Here is a 19,705-nt window from a genome sequence, read left to right on the forward strand (position 1 = left end):
ATACCCGTACAAAATACCTTATGCTATGCTTTGTATATTGCCTTGTAGATTATAGAAGTCCATGTACGAGGATCATTCAGATATAAAATGGGATATCGTAACATTGCTGTTTTGGTGACTCGTACCAATAAAAATGGAGTGCCTTATTGTTCTGCATAGCTTCCAACAACATAAGTATATTTTCTGTATCCAATAGGAAACTTTCTTGTCCATTGAGGGAAGAAAGAAGTTGGTTGTCCCAGTAGCCAGTTGGATTTATACTGTTCGACTGCATACTGCCTTTGAAATGTTCTCTTCCTAAAGCTGCCTCCAGTGGACCAGCTCTGTGGAGGTCACTAGAGATCAGGAACTGAGCGAGTACGAGTCTGGTGTTGAGGGCTGTGCATATATTAGAAATTAAAGTGCCATTTTTAAGTTAGTGCTAAACTGGAATACTTCCAGTCTCTATGTGTCCATCTTTTCAGAGATCAGCTGTTTGATATGGGATGTCAAATTAAACACATTTAAGCTGTATGGTTTACACACACACACACACACACACACACACACACACACACACACACACACACACAGATATATCAACACGGAAAACTATATGTTCTGCTGAGTGCCCTCAGTGCTTCTTGCAAACTTGTGGATGTGCTCTCCTTTCTAAGCTGGTATAGTCCACTTGTGCCGATAACAGACTCAATTTTCAGTTAAATAGGCAGCAGCAGAATCTGGAAAGTTGAGTCTTGAGTGTACAGTGATGGCAAATTCGGAGATGTCACTGGGCCTGCTGGTGGATAACGTGTGTTGTCCATTAGAACCTCTTGAAGACAGTTCAGTAAACTGTTTGGCATACTGACAACAGCCTCACAGTACATTTATTACCATATGAAGTTGTTCAGTGATAAATTGCAATTTGAAAATGGCAGTAACATTCATTACAATAGTAGGAAGAGATATTCTTTACACTGATCATCAATCATCCACAATGTGATGCAGAGATGAGGTATTCTACCACCAAAATCTGTGACAAGTAGCCCTTTAAAGTGAAGAATCTAATGGATGACAAAATTAACTTCAAACACAAACTAAAATCATTATATTTCCAATTAAACAAGATTTTTTTTTTAAAGAAATATGCGAATTTCATAATTCGTGTGTACGTGGGTGTGTTTGAATATAACAAAATGTGAATCACTGTGTGTTGGCAGAGGTTAATGTAAAAGACTGTAATGTAAATGAGTAGTATGTTGTAATTTTTTTCAGTGGCAAAGAGCATTGTGAGTGTTTACTCATTCCATATTACAGTGAGAGAACACACGTTATCCATACAACAAACAACTTACCACCTTCTTCAAAGAACTCGAGGGAGTAGCGGCTGACAAGTATGTCAAAAACCACCGATATCTCAACAAGTGACCCTCCCTGTTATTTTAAGACACTTTCCAATTCATGCCTTGAAAATGAAAGGGGTGTTACCCATTGAATACTGGACCATTCTGCTGCTTACAGTATGCTGCGTATACTGTCTCCCTAAATAAAGAGACTTTAACGTATTGCTTGTAATTAAATGTTCTGTATTCACGGGCGTTGAATGCAACAATGGCATGTCGCGCCCAGCATCCAAATAATCACCGTTAAACAGTTCCAAACCACTCATTGTTGCATTTTGCAAATGAACATCCACTACATTCGCATTATGATTTTCGAATGACATTTCCTTATTGTTTTGACCCTCCATTATAGAAATCCTTATACCACTGCAGTTATCAAAACAAAAATTTTCTTTTTTAAGATTTTACTTCCGCGCTACTTCTCACGCGAAAAAAAAAAAATGCATATACGGTTGTATGTAATTATAGTCTCAGCTATTCTTTAGTCAATATACTTTCTATACTAATAAAGAAATGTCATTATCTCCACTTGACTACAATAGCGTTAATATCTGAAGCTTTAGGTTCTGGAATTTAGGAAATAGGTGGATGGATTTTCTAATAGGTCTACTGGGAACGCATTCTCTATATGCATTGCACAGTTCTACCTGATTGTTGTCTTGTAAATCGTACTTCCTCTATTGTGCTTTGTTGTGTGCTCTCGGTACTGTCGCCTTTTTTCCTTCTAATTTATTTATTATTTCCTTTTTATAGCATTTCTTCAGTACCACATCATCGTCTCCGTCACATCATCAGCGTACATGGAACATAAAGAAATCGTTAACATACATGTATATTCATTTTCCTAACAATACTAGTACTCACAGTTTTGCCCACTGCGTATCGTGCCTGTCACCTGTCGCCACTTTATAGTATAATAAAATAATGAAATAGATGATAATAATATGCGTGGCTTCTTAAAATGTATTGAATTAATGAGATTAATTTTTCGGCGTGAATGACAAGCACAATAAGCTGAGCTGTGCCTGGAAATAAGTCCGTATTAGTTCATATTATTTTGCAGGGCGGAGTAGTTTCTTTCTCCGCTGTAGATTTGTGCTTACCATTGTTTATAATACTATGTTTGGTCGCCGCGTTCACCTTTGAAGTCTTGACCGTGTTCCTATTAAGCTTATCGGATCTTCGTAATTTTCCAAAGTACACAGGTGGGCTTCAGTGGTTGTAATTATTGCACTATTTGAAATAACAACTCACACGACCTTTCTGTTAATAAAACAATACTGTATTTTTCTAAACGGTGCACGTATAAAATCCACACTCCTCACTTATTCATAGCGACCCCAAAATGGCGGTCTACAATTACTCGCTAAAATATTGACGTGCTTCTCACTCTTTCACTAGCCGAGCGCGAATCCCTCCTTGCTCCTACCGGTACCAGAAAAAATCCTCTGTTTATTAACAACTGAAAGTCAAAAAATACATGACGGTAGGCATAGGCTCTATGATGGGCTACCGCTTCATCTTGTCTCTTTGCCTTTAAGGAAGACGAAAACCTAAAGAAAATGCAAAAGGTTTATCACATGCGTCAAACGCACATGCTGCAACACACAAGGAACATGCGGTACATGGTCGGAGGAACCGTTATTAGTCAGTGCTATCTACCGCGGCAGTGGTGCGTTTCCAGACACACATTCGTAGGACCTTTCTTTCTCTATTTCCAGTCAACAATCCGTCCTTGCAGTTTTTCAGTTTTGTTCATGTTCACTCAGTTTTTGGCGAATTTATCTTGCTACATTCTTCAATTATTAGAGTATAGTAAACACTGGGGGATGCTTAAAGTTACAACTACCCATCTGCTTCTCCTTGGGCAATTTATCTGAAATTGTAAGTAAGTGGGTAGATAAAAAATCTACTCACCAAGTGGCAGCAGGAGGACACACATATATATGAAAGTTATTACAATTTGCTAGCTTTTGGAGCCAGTGGCTCTCCTTCTAGCAGAAGGATTGAAGGGGAAGGAAGAAGGTGAAGGAAAAGAACTGGTGACGTTTATGAAAAGGGGCAGAGTTCAGAATAGCCTCCCAGAACCGTGGGTCAGAGGACATTTACAGGATGGGACGAGAAGAAAAGATCTCATCCTGTCTGATAAGTCAACCTCAATTCAGGGTTCTGGGTTACTTCTCTGAACTCTACTCCTTTCCCTAAACCTCACCAGTTCTTTTCCTTCACCCTCTCACTTCCCCTTCAACCCTTCTGCTAAAAGCTAGCAAATTATATGTGTATTCACCTGATGCTGCTTGGTGAGTAAATTTTTTTATCTATCAAATTACTTCCATTTTCAAACACTGATTAATTTTATTAAAAATTATAGTTATGTTACTGGTAACAAGTGATTGTGTGCATACTTTTTAGGATGCAGATTCTATATCAATAAAGTCTAGGTTGTTTTCATATAACGGTTAAATTATAAATGACATTGTCCATTACTGTGACAGATTTCGGAGCAAGGTATGTCAAAAACTGTTCAGGAAACCACTTCTTGAAAGTGACAGTGTTCATTTCTAGATGGTACTCACTGCCAATTTTCTTGCACTTAACTTCAAGTTTGTTCTCAGGAACACGAACAGAAGAGCCAGCATGCATTATTTGAGAACTATTTCCTATCAGAACTTTAAAACCACCAGCACCATCACTCATTTACCAACAGGTTTCCATGAGGTGACTTTGATTACCAATGTTTCATCTAGGTAATACACTTTTGAACTACCTTCTTCCATTATTTCATGCATTGTTGTCAGGAATGTGACTTGTGCTGCAGCTGTGTCAGTCTTTCCAGCAAAATCTTTCTTCGATGATTACTTTGAATATATTTAAAACTGATGACTTTTAAAATTCTTTGCATTGTCAAAGCACTACCTTTTTAGGCAATTTGCTCAGGCTTCATTGTAACACGTTTTTGTGACTTGGGATGTTCACCATTTATAGACATTTGAAAGACGGAATGCCTTAAGGGGAGTTGGGAAGTATTTTATTTTATTTTTTAAATATAATCTACACAGTTGAAAATGTTAAAATTTTTACATGCATTATTTCAAGATTTAATAAAATCTGTAATTTTTCTGTGTTGAAGGCTGTGGATTGCTGTGTTATAAAGGTTAAATTACGTGTTTGTATTGGTAGCACTGTCAAAAACAGTATCATATCGTTTCATAGTATAAACATGCATTGTATGTCGAAGTGCTAACGTTATTCTGAGAGAGTGAAAAACAGATTGGTAAATCTCTCAAAAAGTAAAGTATGACACCAAAACAAAGTCCTTTTAAGAAACGTGGGTTTCATGGTAATAGTTTTTTGAATAAAGGGAACCATTGTGTTCAACATGTGGCATGTGAAGTTACAGACAATGAAATAGTCAAACTCGTCAGTATCTAGAGAAACACCCACTAGTCGTTCGAAGATTAAAATAAAACGATGTGATACACAGTTTTCTCAAAATGAGTGATGTAAATGGTACGTTAGGTTATATTCTGATGGATTTACACACCCTAACAACGGTGTTAGTTGAATGTGTGTGTGTTGTGAAATATGTGGATGGCCAGTTAGTTTACATGAAGACAGTGACGTATCGAACGGACTAGCCATGTCATTATTTGTGTCAGTTGTAAATATACTCATTCATTTTGGAATGATGATAAGTGTAAAGATAATTATTTTACAGTAAATGTTAGGTAGTTTTATGGATTAAGAGCTATTGGCAAAGAACACACTGCAGCAGAAACAATGTGTACCATGATGAATATTCCACACCCATCTTGTAAAATCAACAAGTATGCAGGATTTATTGGAGCTGCTGTGGAACTTGTTGCACGTGAGTCAATGAAGGCTGCTGCAAACATAGCTGTTGAAATAAATGATGGTATGACTGATGTACCGGTAGCTTTTGATGGCACTTGGCCGAAGCGTGGCTACAGTTCTAAGAATACGGAGACTAGTGTGGATACTGGAAAGATAACAGATTTCCAGATTTCAACCAAACATTATCAGTGTAAATCAGGGAATGAAGAAGGAACAAGTGGTGGTATGGAGGCCTCTGCAGCTATTGGAAAATTTTAGTCGATCTTTGAACAAAAGGGAGTGTGTCACATTAAGTTCTTAGGTGATGGAGACTCAAAAGCCTATAACAGTGTAGTAGCCGCTCAGTCTTATGGTGAGAAGATTACCACAAAACTGAAATGTGTTGGTCATGTCCAGAAGAGCATGGGCACCAGGTTGAGGAAGTTGAAACAAAGTTTGAGAGACAGACTTTGATGGTAAAACAATAAGAGACAGACTGACAGACAAAATAATTGATGAACTACAGCAGTATTATGGGATGGCCATTAGAAATAATATTGAGGATTTGTTGAAAATGAAGCAGGCATTATGGACTACGTTCTTCCACAGATTAACAGATGAAAAACTTGTACACCACCTTTGCCCTCGTGGACCTGATTCATGGTGGAATTTAACTGCAATGCCCAGTACTCAGACAGTTCATACAGCCATATAAACATTCCATCCCAGCAGCAGTCACGGATATCAGAGACCTGGCAAATCCTGAATTACTGAGTAAGTGTGCGCATGGTCAGACTCAAAATCCCAATGAGTCATTCAATAATCTCATATGGACTCACTTACCAAAAATGGTATGGACTCGCTTACCAAAAAAATGTTTTTGTTGGAATGAAGACACTAAATTGAGGGGTCAGTGATATATTGCTTTCAGTGATGGCAACATTGGTAGGGTGAAAGTGCTACAGCATATGGAAATTAATCCTGGAGCTAACAGCATCAGAGAACTTGAACGAATCGACACGATTCGCGTTGATAAAGCAAAGTATGCTGCAAAGTTGGCCACTAAGGAGTCCAGAAAGAAAAAAAGACTTGGAAAAAGATCAAGAGGGTGCTTTTGAGTGACTAAAAATAAAAATTAAGCACATATTGAGTGAGTCACAGTCTTTTGAAACTTTTGAAGCTCTTCCTGAACATTTACATTTTCTGTTGCATTTTTCCCTAAATCTCAGAAACCACTTTGAGTATTCAAATTTTCAGGGAGTAATAACATTCATATCCTGAGTCTACTGAACTAAAAGAAGAACATAATGTTATGTATAATTAAAATTACATACAAAAAATTTTAAACATGTAATTGAAAAATTGTGTTTCCGAAAGCAGTGGCTGAAATGCAATTATTGTAGTTCAGTAGACTCAGAACATACAGTTTAATGTTCTGTAAAATTTTCATGTCAGTAGCTACAGCGGTTCCTGAAATACGGGGAAGCCAAGTCACTAAATTTAACATTGTCGGGGTAGGGCAATCCAAATTCCCTCAAAATGTCCTTGTCAAAACCATCCATTTGTGATACAGGTTATTTGAATTTTTTATGCTATCCATGTGACACAAAACCTATTTTTCAGGATGTTCCTACTGCTCCGACACTTTTGTCTACAATTCACTGTACAGTTCTCTTGCTGACACCGCATACTTGAGCAGTCCATTGTTGTGTCTTCAAAATTTAATCGATAGAAGGCCTGCTTTCAGATATATATTTCAAAAAGTTGTAAACATGGTAAATAATCCCCATTGCCTGTTTGCGAAGCAGTTAAAGGTTATTGCTGCCACCTGACTTATTTATTTGGAAATCACACTAACATATTTACCAATACACGTTCACAACTATACTGCTGCAAGAAAACAACATTTACAATAGAGTGAATTATTCAGTCACATAATGAAAGAAAGTACGGCAACACCACAACCTGCAGGAGAGATTCTTGTAACTTGTGGATAGCCACTTCGAAAGAGAATGGATCTTATTGGATCCCAGTGTTTGACAGAAGGGAATGTGTTTGTATGTAAAAGCTTTTAGTGGCATCAAAGTTAGTGTTAAGTCCGTAATGAATGAGACAAGAACTGAAAAGGTAGTGAAGCAAAAGCTGAAATGCGCAACCTTGTTTGCAGATGTTCCTTTAAAAAGGAAAACCCAGGAGAATTGCCCCAATTAAATCCTCGAACCACTGAAAAGATGAATGAAATAAATATTAGTGTTGAGAAACAGCTGAAATAGTTAAAATTGAACCAAGCTTCAAGGCCCAATGCAGTTACTATCAGATTCTATACTGAATTTGCGGCTGAGTTAGCTGCTCTTCTAACTATAAGCTGTTGTACATTCCTTGAACAAAAAACTGTGTGCAGTTCTTGGAAAAAGGCACACATCACCCCAATCTACAAGAAGGGTAGTTGAAGTGACCCACAAAACTACTCTTCAATATCCTTGACATTGATTTGTTGTAGAATGTTAGAACATATTCAGTGCTCAAAAATAATGAGTTATCTTGAACAGAATGACGTTGATACCAATCAGCTTGGATTCTGAAAGTGTCGATCATGTAAAACACAACTCTCACATCTCTCACGTGACATACGGAATGGTTTGGATCAAGGGAATCAAGTATTTGCAGTACTTCTTGACTTCTGAAAAGCATTTGACTCAGTACCACACCTAGACTTATTGTCAAGAGTAAGATCATATGGGGTATCAAGTGAAATTTGTGACTGGATTGAGACCTTTTTGTTAGGGAGGACACAGCATGGATTGAGACCTTTTTGTTAGGGAGGACACAGCATATTATCTTGGATGGAGAGTCATTGTCAGATATAGAAGTAACTTTGGGTGTGCCCCAGGAAAGTGCATTGGGGCCGTTGCTGTTTATGTTGTATATTAATGACCTTTCAGACAATATTAATAGTAACATCAGGCTTTTTGTATATGATGCAGTTATCTATAATGGAGTACTATCTGAAAGAAGGTGCATAAATAGTCAGATCTTGATAAGATTTCAAAGTAGTGCAGAGATTGGCAACTTGCTCTGAATGTTCAGAAATGTAAAATTTTGCACATCACAAATTGAAAAAAAATGTAGTATCCTACAACCATAATGTCAATGCATCACAGTTGGAATTGGCCAACACATACAAATACCTAGGTGTAAGACTTTGTAGGGATATGAAATGGAATGATCACATAGGTTTAATCATGGGTAAAGCAGGTAGCAGACTTCGGTTTATTGGTGGAATACTGAGGAAGTGCAGCCAATCTACAAAGTAGATTGCGTACAAATCACTCATGCGACCAGTTGTAGAATATTGCTCGTGTGTGTTTGACCCATACCAAATAGGACTAACTGGGGATATTGAACGTATAGAGAGAAGGGCAGCACGAATGGTCACAGGTTTGTTTGATCTGTGGGAGAGTGTTAGAGATATACTGAAGGAACTGAAGTGGCAGAATCTTGGAGATAGACGTGAACTATCCCCAGATAGTCTATTAGCAAAGAACCGGCTTTAAATGATAATCCAGGAATATACTAAAACCCCTATGTATTGCTCACATAGGGATTGTGAAGATTAATTAGTGCATGCACAGAGGCATTCAATCAGCCATTCTTCGTGCATTCCATACTCGAATGGAACACGAAGAGACCCTAATAACTGGTGCAGTGGGATGTACACTCTGCCATAGACCTCACGGTGGTTTGCAGACTATAGGTGTAGATGTAGATGTAGATGGCTGAAACTTGGTCTGCCTTCTTGAGTATGGTGGAGTAGAGTAGTCACGTAGGGAAAAGTCTGCCCTGTGAGGTGGGTGCTCAAGAGGCTGCCAGTGTAGCTAGGTTAGTTAGAGCTGCTGTACATGGCCATGTGTTTTCCTGCAAAAGGACATTGTGCATTGGTTACCAGCATTGTTTGTTGCAATAAGCAGTTTTAGCATCATACAATAACTTGCAGTCTTTAATAGGCCACAGTCACTGTTCTTTGTCCTTGCAGGTAGTCAAGAGGTTACAAACCTTTCGAGACGCGAAACAAATTTGCCAAAAATTTCCTATCCGACATTTGAATCTTGACCTCAATCGGTGTCCCCTCTCCAACTTCCAACCACTCTGTACTCGTCCTTGTTTTCTGAGGTTTAGCGACAGACCCACATTTTACCACAAGTCACAATAAGGTGCAGAAAAGCTTCTCCTCTTTATTCAAAGTACTTTAGAAGTCATTGACAAATATCTTTCACATCTGGGTGAGAAGACATAGAACGTATATTGTCAATATTTTCCCGTATCCGAGTATGTCCAGTGAAATGGTACTACAGACAGTTCCGACACTTATTCCTATGTGTGATGCAATCTCAGCAGCAGTAATGTAGCAGTCACTTCCCACAAGCTCGTGTACAGCTCAAAAATTTTCTTCATTAATGCTGGCCACTTTTTGCTTTCATTTTCCACTTTAATATGACTATCTCCATGCTTCTGGGTCCAGTTAAACACTTGAATTTGACTCAGAGTAGCATCATTGAATTGTGCTTGGAACCTCTTCAAAAGTTTGTTTTCAATTTCACTCTTTCGTACTTTTCTTGGTGAGAAAACAAACAGTGGTGCATTGCGCAGCTGTCACAGGTACTCCTGGTTCACTTATAGCAATTCTAAGGTGACAGACCATAACGTATGGGCCATGTTTACAGCTGTCCCTTCTCCGTTCTCCTACAAGCAGTGCCCCAGGGCACCACAGTATTCACATTGCTACACAAGTCAAATGAACAAAATTCTAGTTTACATTTGAATGGCGCTTGTAAAGGACATCAGTGAAAAAGCTTTCTTAGTTTGTAATTTCAGAAATTAAAATTCGTAATAAGATCATTCCTGTGTCCACGCAATTGAAGTACAATTATGTGTTTTAGTAAATGTAAAATACCTACTCGTTTTCAGGCAAAGGAATTTGAGGACATAATAAAGATAGGACGCACTCACCTGATGGACGCTGTGCCTCTGACACTGGGACAGGAGTTCAGTGGATACGTGACACAGCTGGCCAACTCGATAGATCGCGTCAAGGCGACACTGCCGAGGCTGTACCAGCTGGCTCTGGGAGGCACGGCAGTCGGAACTGGACTCAACACACGCATCGGCTTTGCTGAGAAATGTGCAGCGAAGATCAGTGAGCTGACATGTAAGGGCACTAAGATTTTTTTCTTTTTACAAACATTTCAGTTTTAATTTCTTCTTTTCTGTGTTCTGTCAGTGTTGTTGTGGTCTTCAGTCTGAAGAATAGTTTGGTGTAACACTCTATGCTAGTATGTCTTGTGCGAGCCTCATTATTTCCAAGTGACTACTGCAATCTACACGTAGGTGACAAGTCATGAGATAGCTGTATGTACATATTCAGCTGGTGGTGGTATCACGTACACGAGGTATAAAAGGGCAGTGCTTTGGCAGAGGTCATTTTATCCAGGTGATTCGTGTGAAAAGTTTAACAATGTAATTATGGTCATATGATGAGAATTAACAGACTTCGAATGCAGAATGGTTGTTGGAGCTAGATGCGTGGGACATTCCATTGTGGAAATTATTAGGGAACTCAATATTTCAAGACCTGCATTGTCAGAAGTGTGCTGAGAATACAAAATTTCTGGCATTACCTCTCGCTGTGGACAGTGCTGTGGCCGACGGCCTCGATTTACTGACCAAGAACAGCGGTGTTAGTGTCAAGTTCTCAGTACTGACAGGAAGTAACACTGTGTGAAGTAACCGCAGAAGTTAATGTTGGATGTATGACGAATATAGCTGTTGAGACAGTGTGGTGAAATTTGGCATTAATGGGCTATGGCAGCAGACGATTGATGAGAGTGCCTTTGCTAACAGCACGTCACCTGCAGCACCCCTCCTGGACTCGTGACCATATCAGTTGGGCGCTAGATGACTTTCAAACTGTGGCTCGGTCGGATAAGTCTAGATTTCAATTGATAAGAGTTGATGGTAGGGGTCAAATGTGGTGCAGACCCCATGAAGCAGTAGACCCAAGTTGTCAGTGAGACACTGTGCAATCTGATGATGATTCCATAATGTTGTGGATTGTATTTGCATGGAAAGTGGTCCAGCTGAACCAATCATTGACTGGAAATGACTACACTTGACTAAATGGAGACCATTTTCAGCCATTTATGGACTTCATATTCCCAAACTGCGATGGAATTTTTATGGGTGACAGCAGGCCCCAATTCGTTTGAAGAGCAATTGATTTGGTGACCCAGATTGTCCAACCTGAATCCGATCAAACATTTTCCGGACATACAGAGGTTAGTTCGTGCACAAAATCCTGCACTGCCAACACTTTCGCAATTATGGATAACTATTTGAGGCAGCATGGCTCAGAATATCTGCAAGATGCTTCCAGTGACTTGTCAAGTCCCTGCCACATCAAGTTAATGCACTCTGCCGGTCAGAAGGAAATCTGACACGATATTAGGAGGTATCCTATAACTTTTTGTCACCTCAGTGTATAATCATTTGAGGCTGCTTGCTGTATTTCAGCCTTGGTCTCCCTCTACAATTTTTACTCTCCACACTTCCCTCTATTACCAAACTGACAATTCCTGGATGCAGTAGTATCACTTCTTTTAATCTGGTTGTACCATAATTTTCTTCCTTCAGAATTCAGTTTTTTACCTTCTCATTAGTTATTCCATCTGCTCATCTAATCTTAACCATTCTTCTGTTGTACGAAATTTCAAATGCTACTATTCTTTTGCCTGAACTGTTTTATCATCCATATTTCACTTTTCTACACTCTGCACTCCAGTCTATTGCCTTCAATTCCCCTAGCACTGTCTCATTTTATTTACTACATTCTGTTATCCAAGTTTCACCGTTGTTAATATTCATCCTATATCTTGTAGTAATATTACCCTCCCACGCATCACTACTAAAATTCTCTTAGTCTACTATTTTCAAAAGCTTCATGAGGCATAAGATATACAAAAGGAAAAATTTTTACTTATCTTCATTATCTCACTGTTGTTGGCTTCAGGTATTGCATCTAGGTTATACATTCTCGAGTCTGTAATTTTTATAACATTGGGGGTTCTTGTTGAACTGAATAACTGATGATTTGCCTGTTGTTATGAATGTCTTTTTATTTTATCCCATTCTTTTATGTCACACCAGCTTTACAATTCCACTTCAGAACATGAATTCACATTGTTGTTGACAAAATAAGAAATTAGTCTACTTCCATTAGAGACATGCCCACAACTACTTTACATTCTGCAGTATTCACAATATTCCAAAGAGTTTACAAAGCAAAAGAGTTTACAAACTTTCTTGATAAAAGAAGAATCTTTGCTAAGCTATATTATCATCATTATTTTTCTGTAAAAGTTGTAAATAACTGTTCAGTCCCTGCATTTTTCTCTGCTACCTTCAGTATTTCGAAGATTGTTTTCCAGTTTACATTCTTTAAATCTGCAAATGCTGTGAACATAGGTTTGCCTTTCCTTAACCTACTTTTCAGATAAGTCATTGGATCGATATTGCCTTGTGTTCTCCTACATTTATTTGTTGTTTAAATGTTTTCTATTCTATTGTTTTCCTGTGGTAGAGTCAGTCATTTGAATAGACTGTCAGCAGTTTTTTTTTTTTTTTTTTTTTTTTACAGGTCTGCCATTTGTGACAGCACCGAACAAGTTCGAAGCCTTGGCTGCGCATGATGCCTTGGTGGAGGTCTCAGGTGCTCTGAATGTGGTTGCCTGTAGCATTATGAAGATTGCAAACGACATCAGGTTTCTGGCGTCAGGTCCGCGCTGCGGTCTTGGTGAAATCAGCTTGCCAGAGAATGAACCTGGCAGCAGTATTATGCCAGGTAGGTATTGCTCTGATGCAGTTTAAAAGCATCTTATTGGCGAACTGGGATGGTGTAATAACTTAAATTCCACTCTGCCACAGGCCGTGCATTATACACAGGTGCTCAATCGTGTTGAAAGATGGAGTCACCATCCCCGAATTGCTCTTCAACAGTGGGAAGCAAGAAGGTGCTTAAAACATAATGCAGACCTGTTCTGTGATAGTGCCATGCAAAACAGCAAGGGGTGCAAGCCCCCTCCATGACAAACACAACCACACCACAACACCACCGCCTCCGAATTTTATTGTTGGCACTACATACACTGGTAGATGATGTTCACTGGGCATTCACCATACCCACACCACGCCATCAGAGTGCCACATTGTGTACTGTGATTCATCACTCCACACAATGTTTTCCCACTGTTCAATCGTCCCATGTTTACACTTCATACACCAAGCGAGGCATCGTTTGGCATTTACCAGCATGATGTGTGACTTAACGAGCAGCCGCTCGACCACGAAATCCAATTTTTATCACCTCCCGCCTAACTGTCACAGCACTTGCAGTCATTCGTGATGCAGTTTGGAATTGCTGTGTGGGGGTCTGGGTAGATCTCTGCATATTATACATTAGAATCCTCGTAACTGTCAGCAGTCTCTGTCAGTCAACAGAGGTGGTCAGCCTGTACAGTTTTGTCTCTTCACATTTCCACTTCACTGTCACATCAGAAACAGTGGACCTAGGGAGTTTTGGAGTGTGGAAATCTTGAGTACAGACGTATGACCCAAGTGACACACAATCACCTGACCATGTTCGAAGTCCATGAGTTCTATGGAGTGCCCCATTCTGCTATCTCACAATGTCTAATGATTACTGAGGTTGCTGATCTGGAGTAGGTGGCAGCCCAATGCACCTAATATGAAAAACATATTTTTTTGGGGATGTCCGGATACTTTTGATCACATAGTGTATGCACGACTGTACAGAAATATTTATGAATATTTGATTGTGGTCTTGTAATATTTAGCTTGTGTTGATCGCAAAGACTCTGAAACATTTTAAATTCTAATGGACTTGGAAAATTTAGTATTTTATCTATCCTCAGTAACTTTAGTTGTATATATCAAAATAATAAGCCATCAGTTGCATGAAAGAAATTTAATTTCTTAACTGGTTTTTGGGCACTTAGTGCCCTTCTTCAGAAGGTTATACTTACCGTGTTATTTGCAAGTGTCAACAATAATATGCATACAGAAAAATGCCATCGTCATGTGGTTCATAGTGCACTATGCGTGTGTTATTGTTGACACTTGAAAATAATGTGATCAGTATAATTTTCTGATGAAGGACACTAAATGCCCAAAACAGAACTGGTTGCATTGGTAGTTCTAATATTTTGTGAGAGTTGATCGCCGGTACTTGGAAATATTTTTGGCATGTGGACTCTGAATATTTTTGGTTAGGTGATTTAGTCTTAACTCCTGCAGTTGACTGGTGATGAGCTGCACATAGAATATCATTAGTTTGTGATTACGGAACTTCAGCTTTAGACTTTTGCAAAAGCAACGAATGCATAATGCTGGTCAGCCTATTTAAACATTTGCACATGTGTATATCATTTCTGTAATAATTGAAGATGAAACGTGAGAAGTGATACTTTGTTTTCCCAAATAAACTGTCTGTTGAAAAATTAAAATCCCATGTGAAATGAAATTTGTTCCACTGCAGTATTCCTGCGTGCATTGAACTCCACTTAATTTATTTAGGGTTAATGCAACAGATGCATTAGTTGGCCCCTGGATAGAAACATAGCCAATATTTTGAAATCTAACTGTGCATTACAGAGGCCATTCAGACAGTTTTTTTTCTTGCTTTTCAATTTTTTTATTCATGCTGGCACATGCAGGGGCTTGAGCCATTATTTGGTGGAAGCACCAATGCTGAGCTTAACCATTAATCAGTCATTTATCCATCATGGATCAGCAAGAAGAGCAGAGTCAACACTCACATTTACAAGGGGTAGTCAATAAGTAATGCCTGTTTTGGTTTTAAAAAATCTGGAATTTGTTATGGGACATGGTGAAATATTCCTACTTCAGCCATACGGCTTAAGACGATTGCATTGAATGGAGATTATGTTGAAAAATAGGGATTTTTAGCCAAAAGAGTGGGGAATAATATGGTGTGGTGGAATCCTGAATAAAACTGACCTGCTTTCAGAAAAAAAGTGTTGCCTTACTTATTGAATGCCCCTCGTACTTTCCAAATATATCCATAAGGTCACACCACTGTCTCCGGCTGATGTGGCCAAACTGTGGGCTCCAGCTGCATATGACATGAGCAACGATCCCCTGAAACACAGTAAAGGTGAGAGGCTGTACCCTTGTCTTAAAACAGTTTTTACTTTAAATTACTGAGATATTTCTCCCATAAATTTCGCTTTGGATATCGTATTGTTAGTTTCACAGATTGTTTTCTGATTCTCCTTCAAAACCAAATAGTTTTATCCATAATTATTTTCAGAATGTTTCGAAAAAAAAAATCTTCAAAATAGAGTGAAGGTGGCAATTATTCTACTTCTCGAGATAGGAAACAGAAGGCATGTAAAAACAGCTCATCAGTCTCCTATCCCACTGTACAGATACTCACAGCTGATCCAAAGCCAATTATTCTCATTCCGAATACTCATCACCTTCTCCTTCGATTTGATTATCTTTATTACAGGGGCATCTCTAAATAAATTGTAGAGTAATTAAGTTGAAGAGTAAGGTGTCATCTTTCCTGGCCACAGAGCTGGCAGGAACCAGCTATAGTGCTCAATTGGATTACGATTATTTGATGTTTTGCTTGTGGGAAACTGTTCTAAAAATCCCGATTCTTATTATTCTTACGGTAGTGACAAACAGTAACCATTACAGTAGTGATGGTGACTGTGTGTAAAAATAATGATAGTGGATGTAAACTGTAGTAAATGTATTAGTGTAATCAAAGCAAAAATATGCATTTTGTGGGTATGTAAGTGAACGTAGTTGCAGTTCTCTGTAATGGGTATAATGGCCACCAGATTATATTAGTTTTTTTTTCATTTTTTGTGTTGTTACCACACCTGGTGTATAGAAAGAGTGTGAGCAGCATCTTATGTAGAATGATGAGCACTGTGAATGACACAGAGGTGCCATGTACACGTATTTGACAGTGGTGTTGTCGCCTGACTGAGTTTCAAAGAGGCATCATTGTGAGTCTCCATTTTTTTGACCAGCCAGTCGAATTGTGCAATATCGTGCAGACTAATGTGACAGTGGTCTGATATCAGGCTGCACAAGAATGTCAGGGCAGGCATAAGAGTCATTGAGGTTCCAGTTGGGTCACCACGAGATAGGATCACCATATTGTGCACCGACCACAGTGTAACCGCTTCAGACCTGCACCTACCACCTGAGAACGAGTAATGGACTCTGTGCAACATTCTGTCATGTGGTAGCAGTGGTGGGAGACAGGCAGCAGCTGGACTAGGGAATTACCATCCCATGGGTAGGCTGATAAAACCACCAAAGCATAAATGGCTGTGTTTGACCAGGAAGTGTGGACCGCTGATGAATGGCATGGAATTGTGTTCAGGAGAGAATTGTGGTTCTACACTACCCCAGGTGAACATTGGCAAGTGTAGTGACAACCTGTGAAAATGTTCTGTTCTTCCAGTGTTCAGGTGAGGCACTGTCGTGTTACTTCTGACATCGTGCTGTGAGGAGCCGTTGGGTGTGACTCCAGGTTGTAACTGGTAGCGACTGAGGGAATTTTGAAGGCATAGCTGTACGTTAATCATTCTCTGGCCTCGTGTGTTACCTCTCGTTTGACAGTATTGTGGTGCAATTTTTCAGCAGAACAATGTTCATTCACACATGGCATGTGGTCTATGAATTGTCCTGCAAGATCCCCAAATCTATCCCTGATAGACACGTGTGTGTGAGCTCGGACATCTACTCTATCCCATTGCCAGTATGCAGGATATCGAGAACCAGTTACAGTGGTTGTGTGCTAGCTTGCCTCAGGAGAGTATACAGTTGTTTTATGTTATACCCTTCCGAACCAAATCAGTGGATGCGTCCGGGCCTAAGGGGGTGCAGTATCATATTGATAAGTGGCTCATACTGCAAAGTTCTTTCTAAATTTAGCTCGATTTTGTCACAAAAATATCACCACATATCCTTTCAACCTGTGATGTATCATTTCATTTCCTCCTCCTCCTCCTCCTCCTCTTATTCTGTGTGTTTAATGCTATTTGTAGAATTCAATACAATGGTGTAGCATAAATAAATGTGATGTATGAATGTAATATAATACTCAATTTAAAAAATTATTACAAAGATATTTACGAAGCTGGTTTCAGAAAAGTGTGCATGGAAAAAAAAAATTCCCAAATCTAAAGAAAAATGTTCTGTATACATGAACATCATCAAGATTGAGGAACATAAGTTTCGTAAAATAAGGGTACCTTTTTGTGAACAGTCAAGTAAAGACTTGCTGAAACTGGTGATGTAAGCAGTCATGAAGTAAGCAGTGATTGTGACTAAACAAAAAAAAAATATATTTTGTACAATTTCAGTTGACTGTCACTTCATACAAAGGAATGTAATAGTATCTAATTTAAGCAGGTTATTGAACATCTGCAGTCTGCAGCCAGTGTTGCACATCCAGAAAAGTTTGAAATAACTATACCTATTTCAGTAATCAATCACTTAATTCCAGAAATTCATGAGATATATTGGTTCCTCAGTCAAAAAGTATTGCAAATACCTTAATGCTTGTTTCTTAGGCCAGTCCTGTCTCGTCTCACAATTGATCAGTTGTGTTTGAACTATTTGGATGCACTAAATATGAGGTGTTTTGGGGTACATTTATATCTTATAAAAGTGTTTAAAATATTTATAGCATTTGAGGGACATAAAACTTAATAATGTCATTTTGTTGACAGGAAAGGTCAACCCCACTCAGTGTGAGGCAATCACGATGGTTGCAGCTCAGGTGATGGGTAACCATGTAGCAGTGACTGTGGGTGGCTCAAACGGCCACTTTGAGCTGAACGTATTCAAGCCAATGATGGTTGCCAATGTCCTGCGCTCCATTCGGCTACTGGCAGACTCTTCTTGTGCATTTACAAACAACTGTGTTGTTGGCATCAAAGCGAATAAAGAAAGGATTGCCAAACTGATGAACGAATCTCTTATGCTGGTCACCGCTCTCAATCCTCATATTGGCTATGATAAGGTTTGTAGAATGAAACTCTATTCTTCAGTTCAGTCATACAGGTCTTGAAGAGGTGTTAATACATTTGAACTATGATTTGTTGTCACGTATTTAAAGTGTTTTTTAATAGATTCAGTCCATTTACATATGGGAGTAGGGTGCAGGAAGAAGTCTGTAAATCATTTTAAAGTAAGGTTGAGATGAGAAAAGTTTCTAAAAAAGAAGAAATTCAGAAAGCTAAAAATGTTGTGAAGCAGTAGGCTCAAATATATCTATATTTATAACACAGGTATAACAGAGAGGGTGTCAGCAAGTTAGGAGTTACTGAAAAGAAAAATATATGCAAGAACATTAATGGGCTGAGATGATAATGGCAAGTAAGTTGGCAAATACTACCCTCTGCCAGGCACTTAATGTGATTTGCAGAGTATCCATTTAGATGTAGACTTAACCACCCATAATGAAATGTTTGCAAGGACACCAATAGATGTGACAGGAAAAAGGAGAAAGTTGTGAGAAAGCTGGAGAAAATACAAGGAAAAATAAACATGATGATGATGGCTGAGCTTTTTCATTTGTTTGGGAACAAGCTATGCCATGTGAAAATGTAGTGTGTAGATTTGAAGAGAATGTTAAAAATTATAGTACATGCTGACCTTGGCTATCCAATCTAATTTAAAAATTCGTGTTAGCCATAGCAATGTAACTGAGCTGACACGAAATAAGAGTTGTATAATAACTTGTGTGCCTTAGTGCCCTTCACACGGGGCTCAGCTTTTTATTAATTGCACATGTAAACTACTTCACAGCTCACCTGATTAGCAGCTGATTGCTAATGGTCTCTGTACATGATGGAGCTGGATTTTGTGTCAAGAATGAGATGCACTGGACCACTGCATTGAATCTCATTCTTTTTAGTCAAACAGTGGAAAGTCCAAGGTGGATTGGCAATAATATGGAAAGGATAGATTGCTGCTCACTGTGTAGAGGAGGCAGACAGGCTTGATAATGAGTGCTAAAATGTCTAAGCTGTAGGACTAAGTCTTTCTTCCAAAGGAGAAAACACAGACACATTCACACAGCACAGCTTATGCACACACAATGCCACTGTGTCCATACCTCGAGGACCAACTTGATAGCCTCAACGCTACAGTACTTCCATCATGCCAAATGCTACATTGTACTTAGACTCTTTATCCAAGATATTCATTTTTATTTGGAGCAGACAGTTAGATGTTTCTCCAAATGATTTGTGGAGTACACAAACTTAAGCAAGAACTGTAAATTCTGATTCAGTGCACATGTACAAAACTGCAATCGTAACACTAACAGCATCAATGGCTCTTTAAAGGTGCTACGTAGGATA

At 38.9% G+C, this 19,705-nt stretch overlaps 1 protein-coding gene across 1 annotated transcript in view; it reads left to right on the plus strand.

Moving 5' to 3' along the window:
- The window catches only part of LOC126106661 (fumarate hydratase, mitochondrial-like), an 82,921-nt gene that overhangs the window by 54,838 nt on the left and 8,378 nt on the right, over positions 1–19,705 (plus strand). The window contains exons 6-8 of the mRNA XM_049913026.1: positions 10,182–10,422; positions 12,907–13,110; positions 18,068–18,360. Of these exons, the coding sequence (XP_049768983.1) occupies positions 10,182–10,422; positions 12,907–13,110; positions 18,068–18,360 (738 nt within the window). The remainder of the gene's footprint in view (positions 1–10,181; positions 10,423–12,906; positions 13,111–18,067; positions 18,361–19,705) is intronic.

The sequence above is a fragment of the Schistocerca cancellata genome, chromosome 10, assembly GCF_023864275.1.
Source record: "Schistocerca cancellata isolate TAMUIC-IGC-003103 chromosome 10, iqSchCanc2.1, whole genome shotgun sequence".
Classification (NCBI taxonomy): Eukaryota; Metazoa; Arthropoda; class Insecta; order Orthoptera; family Acrididae; genus Schistocerca; species Schistocerca cancellata.